This window comes from Chrysochloris asiatica, unplaced genomic scaffold (assembly GCF_000296735.1).
Source record: "Chrysochloris asiatica unplaced genomic scaffold, ChrAsi1.0 scaffold00034, whole genome shotgun sequence".
NCBI lineage: Eukaryota > Metazoa > Chordata > Mammalia > Afrosoricida > Chrysochloridae > Chrysochloris > Chrysochloris asiatica.
The window spans coordinates 3111408-3117420 of record NW_006408552.1 but is presented as its reverse complement, the minus strand read 5'-3'; the positions used below and the strand labels follow the sequence as shown (position 1 = coordinate 3117420).

General features: G+C 56.9%; 1 protein-coding gene across 1 annotated transcript; it reads left to right on the top strand.

Annotated features, from left to right (window-relative positions):
* Window positions 1-694: 694 nt before the first annotated feature.
* HSPB1 (heat shock 27kDa protein 1) lies at window positions 695-1907 on the top strand. The gene is given in 3 exon segments (XM_006859681.1): window positions 695-1070; window positions 1563-1626; window positions 1718-1907. Coding segments are annotated over 3 exon segments (630 nt in total).
* Window positions 1908-6013: the final 4106 nt, after the last annotated feature.

Sequence of the window (6013 nt, the reverse complement as noted above, 5' to 3'; positions counted from 1 at the left end):
CCCCAAGGAGCAGTCTGACGTCTGCTGTAATCCTAGGGGTCGCTTTGCGTTCCTATGGAGACCACAGCACTGGGCTTGGTTGTTGTTGGTTTTATTAACCATGATTACGTGCCAGGTCCTGGGCTAAAGTCTTGACATGTTCTAAGTCACTGAGTCATTGCCGTTATGACTACATCATCTACATCATCGTCACTTTCCAGATGGGGAAACTGAGGCACTAAGCCTCTGATTCCTAACTACTACACCTGATTGCTTCTTAAGGCATTATATCACAGACACCACCAGTGTGGTTCAAATTTGGCCCTGTCACTTACTGGTTGTATGGCCTGGGACAAGTAATCCCATAACAAAAGAGCAGGACTGTCCACAGGCCACAGCCCAGCGCTTTACTGCCGAGGCCTGCGAGTGTCCACAACCTGGCCCTGCGCCAGCATCGGTGCGCCAGCCATTTGTTTTTTTCAAAGAGAGAAGGTTCCCGATGTGGGCAGGGCATTCCTCGCCTGGCCTCGCCCCCGCCCCCTTTGGAGGAATGCAGGGGGAGGGACAGCTCCTATCCTGTCATTGCCATTAATAGAGACCTGAAACATCGTAGGCTAAAAATACCCGCTTGGCGACCCATAAAAGCGCTAACTGGCCCAGCAGCCCCACACTTCTCCCAACTTCTGCCAGACTCACCCAGTCGAACCGAGCCAGCATGACTGAGCGCCGCGTGCCCTTCTCGCTCCTGCGGAGCTCCAGCTGGGACCCTTTCCGCGATTGGTACCCGGCCCACAACCGCCTCTTCGACCAGACCTTCGGGATGCCCCGGCTGCCCGAGGAGTGGTCGCAGTGGTTCGGCCAAAGCAGCTGGCCGGGCTATGTGCGGCCGCTGCCCGCGGCCCCGATCGAGGGCGCTGCTCCGGTGGCCTTGGCTGCACCAGCCTTCAGCCGCGCGCTCAGCCGGCCACTCAGCAGTGGCATCTCGGAGATCCGGCACACCGCTGACCGCTGGCGGGTGGCCCTGGACGTCAACCACTTCGCCCCCGAAGAACTGACCATCAAGACCAAGGACGGCGTGGTGGAGATCACCGGTAAGAACCGAGGTGGCGGGGCGAGCGCGGGCCTCCGCCAGCGCTTGGGGGAAGGACTAGGCTGGGTGGGGTGGAAAGGTGGGCTCCGGGCCTGCAGGACTCCAAGGTAAAAGTCAGCCAAGGTCCAGGAGATGGGTCACCGCCCTGGCCGCCCCACCGGCCTGTTTCGCCTGCTGTCTTACGGGATAGCTCCTTCGACTCAAAAACTTTTCTTTGGGGACGAGAAACCCCTTCCAGCGCTGACCCCCCGCAACCCCATCCCACGCCCCGCCCAGGGCTGCGTGCAGAGAGGCTGGTGCGGCCGCTGACCCCGCCCCTAGCCGGGCCCCCGCAGGGGAGTGAGGGAGCGCCGCACCCCCTCAGTCCCGAAGGCCGGAAGGAATTTCCAGAGAGCCTCTGAATGGCAGGGAGAGACGGGCCCCCAACCCCAGGCATCGTCCTGGCGCCCCCGCCTCCCCAAGGCGCCACTGACCGCCCCATCCCCATCCACAGGCAAGCACGAAGAGAGACAAGACGAGCATGGCTACGTCTCCCGGTGCTTCACCCGGAAATACACGTGAGTCCCGGACGGCGACTGGGGGCTCTGGGAGGGCGTGGGGCCCACTGTGTGACACTCTTAACCTCGCGCTCTCTTTCTGCATGGCCAGGCTGCCCCCCGGTGTGGATCCCACCCTGGTCTCCTCCTCCCTGTCCCCTGAGGGCACGCTCACTGTGGAGGCTCCACTGCCCAAGCCCGCCACCCAGTCGGCGGAGATCACCATCCCGGTCACCTTCGAGTCCCGCGCCCAGCTCGGGTGTCCAGAAGCTGGAAAGTCCGAGTAGCCAGGAGCCAAGTAGAAGTCTTACTCTTGCTGCTCTCCCCGCCCCCTAAGCCCCCAGTGACTCTCACTGTTCGTCCCCGCCCTGCAATCTGTATGCTCTTTTGATACGTTTACCTTCAGTTTTTCTGAAATAAAATTCGAAGCAACTGCATGGTGCAACTCCGAGTCTGGTGTTTGTGGAGGCCAGGGGTGTTAACGCCCTTCTCTTCACAATTCACACTCACTGAGGGTCCAGACCAGTGGGGCCCTGGGGATGCAGTAAAAAGGTGAGTGGGCACAGTCTTATCCTCAATCCCCATCATCATTAAGAGAGATGGCATGACTGTAACCAGGCAATTAAAACCACAAGTGCCAGGTGTGGTTACAGGGAAACCTCGTTGGACCAGCTGACCCAGGCATTCAAACTCAGGCACACTGACACCTAGCCTGGGCTGGTGACGGACCACAGAGTAGGTTTGGGAGCTTCCTCCGAGGGTCACTGTCCTCCCCCAGAGGGGCAGGACCATGCAGAAGGTGTAGCAATCCTGGGTGACTTTCTGAGAGGAGTGGGGAGATGGCCTAGTCAAAGCACCCACCCCACCCTGCATTCTCAGGCCTGCAGAGAGGAGGGGAATGTCTGAGGAGGTGCAAAAGTACCTCACCAGGCATAGGCGGGAACCCACCTCCGTCTTCTCTCATGCATGCCTGGCCCTGCTGGTTACGTGAAAGTGGGGCCCAACAGGGGTTCTGAGAGAGAGAGAGAGCAGGTTGGGTGGGATTCTCAAGCTTCCTAACAATTTGAGAGGCTCAACATAATCTAGCCACAAAGGGCCCAGAGCCTGAGGCCGGGGCAAGACACCCCAATATTCTTCTGTAACCCCAAAGCCCTACTTGTCCCTGAGAGGAGCTGATCCCACACTCATACACTCCTGCCCACTTCTTCCCTGGCGCCCTTGTTGTGATGCCCACACCTGGAGCAGGTGTGTTTCAACCAGAGCAGGTCCAAGCCCTGGGAAACCTCACTGGACCTGGAGGGCAGACAACAGGGAGATAAACACAGAGAACAAGAATTGTGCTGGCCCAGCTGGTAGCATAGGTCTGGGCCTGTCAGGCAGGGCACTGCCCAGTTACTCAACCTTCCACCCACCATGCCTGAGCTCACAACCCCGAAGTCCGTCACCTTGGCTCCCCAGCACACGCACACACATAAAGACACTCAGCCAGATGGACACCCCTCAGAAATCTCCCGGCTGCCTCCACACTCCTGTGGCAGCTGGTCCACTCCCCACCCTTGCTCTGCTTACCAGTCCCAGGAGCTCTGCCTCTCCCCGCCTCCTGTACCAGGCAGCACCGCCATGCCTGACCCATCACAGTAACACTGCCTATGCCCTCAGAGCACAATAGGCCAGTGCCAAGCTTTTGACAAGTTAATCCTGGGAAGAAGTATAATTACTGCTGCCTGAACTTCGCTGTGTCATGTACCCTGGACATGTGATCAGGTGGGACCGGTCCCTGGAGAAGACCACCAGAAATGGAAAAAAAAGGGGTCAGCAAAAAAAAAAAAAAAGGAAGACCTCCAATGAGAGCTGGACACAGTGGGCTCAAACATAATAACAATTGTGAGGATGGCGGATGACTAGGCAGTGTTGCATTCAGTTGTGCATAGGGTCGCCAAGAGTCAAAGTCGACTCAGCTCCACAGCTCCCAACAACAACTGAGGTATGAATGCATCAAATATTTTTTGCTTTGTTCATTTGTGAAATCTAAGATGTAAATAGGGAGCCACAGGGAGGAAGTAGGATTGCTGTTGTTGTATGGAGGGGATTGTAATCATTGAGATGAAACGAAGTGTATGACTTGTTGGATGTAAAGCTGATGATCTTGTCTGTGAACCTTCGTTTGGTTCACAATAAAAAGTTGGAAACAACAACTGAGAACCCACAACCACCCACCCGTTGCCTCAAGTCAATTCTGATTCATAGCAACTTGGTCAGAATAGAATTGCTCCATAGAGTTTCTAAAACTGCCAATCTTTATAGGAGCAGACAGCTTTATTGTTCTCCAAGGTTTGAACTGCTGACCTTGTGATTAGCAGCCCAATATTTAACCCACTGTGTCACCAGGATTCCTTAACAACTGGGAACAGTGTCTCACAGGGAACAGACTTGCCCAAGTCCACATAGCAAGTCCTAGAGGGGCTGCAGGGAGTTGCTGGGGAGGCCAGAGGAACTCCGACCGGAAAGGGAGGCAGGAAGAGTTGGCTCCACAGTTTACAGTGCTGACTGGTGGAGCCTGTAAGGCCCCCAGGAGGGGCCAGGGCTGGTCAGGGGGTGGCCAGGCTGCAAAGTGGAAAGAGCTGCCAGGGATCTCAGGACCGGTGCACCTAGGGGCCCACTGTTGGGGGAGGGGGGGATGCTATGGGCACAAGTCCAGAGGCAGCAGCTTTGAGGTCCTGGGGGCTTTTCAGGTCATCAGCTGGGAGGGGAGGTGTTAAGTCCCTGCAAAGAAAATGGGTCTCAGTCTCCACTGAGAACTCCCGGTTTGGCACTGTAGAATAAGCCTTCTACCTCAATGTTGGTTTGAGCGGCAAAATCAGGGATTCAGACCCATAGCCACTGCTCAGAAACTCTGTACAGAGTGGCTATGAGTCACAACCGACTGGACAGGCACTTAACAACAGCAATCCACTAAAGTAGAGAAAGTGAGGCAGGTGACAGGGTCACCCTGGGGGCAGAAGCTCAGCTTACATGTGGGCTCTGGGCTCTGGCTGGCTGGTCCAGGTCTGGGGGCCCTGCTCTGTTTTCTCAGTAGGTCCATCTCTAGTGACCTTCAGGTCTATTCACTTAAACATTGGTTGGGATTCCATCAGCATCTGGGCCCCTCTGCTCAGGCTGAGGGTGCCTGAGGGGAATGCCCTGGTCAAGGCTGGCATTGAGGACCTCAAATCCCTAAGACTGCTGCTCATCCCTCATCTACTGTCACCCTGGGCTCCAGGTGGATCCCTGGGTCTCTCCTCAGTACTTTCCTGCCCAGTTGCAAGGCCGGCCCCCTCCATGGGCAGCTCTCCTGGGCTCAGCACGCATCAGGGGCAGCGGGAGGACACAGCTCAGTGGCCAGCACCAGAGTGTCCTAGAGACAGTCTTGGGGTGCTCAAGAGGTATGAGAAACTGGAAGTTTCAGAAGTAGTCCAGGAGAGAAGGCACGAGCAAGAGGGGCTGTAGGAGAGGTTGGGAGCCCCTTTGCTGGAGGCCACTGCTCAGGGTGGGCTGTGGGAGGCATGGCTGGGATTCACAGAGAGGAACCAGGTCATGGTCTGGTCCTTGGAGGAGAGTGGGGTGTAGGGCATTGTGCTGCTGAGCTGTACTGGGCAGAGTGACAGATGGAATATGGGGGTACCGGGAATGGAGAAAAGAGGAATTCTGCTGAGGTCCCCAGCCCCCCGCTGTGGGTCCCAGCCCTGGGTATGTTTCTCTCACTGTGTCTGTAAAGTCAGGCAGGTCTAGGGAGGAAATGTTTCCAGGGGTTGGGACCATCATCCTCCCTGCTAAGGAATTGACCCAGGGATTCTTTGAAGGGAACAGGGCAGGGATGAGGGCAGATTTAGACTAGATGGCTCCACTGGTGGGGAGGGGAGCACTGAGAGTCAGGGAGGAGGTGGGGAATCAGAGGCTGCTCATGGAACCTCTGCAAAGGAGTCACACAGCCTGACGCTGTCCAAAGGGTGTGGTCAGAGTACCTGCGTGATGCAGGGAGGGGCAAAGAGAGGGTCAGGCAGGACAGTCAGAAATCCCAGCCCCCCTGGCCTGCTGGCAGCCACCCAGACCCTTCTCCCACCCCACACCCCACAGAACTCAGAGCATCAGGACCCTCTCTGGTGACCTTGCCCTGGATCACTCCCATGCACTCACAAGGAACTGGGGGCCTGGGGCATTCCTGAGCTTAGGGTTTGCACAGCAGAGACTGAGTTGCCAGTTCAAGTCACAGTAGGGATGTGGAGGACGGTGGAGGGTGGGCAGGTGAGGCTGAGGCTGCTCAGCCTGCAGCTCAGAACTTGCACTAAAGCCTCTACTACTCAGCTGGGGGTTCTTGTGTGGAACTCCCTTAGCACCCAGAGTGCATTTCTGGAGAGACACAACAGCATCG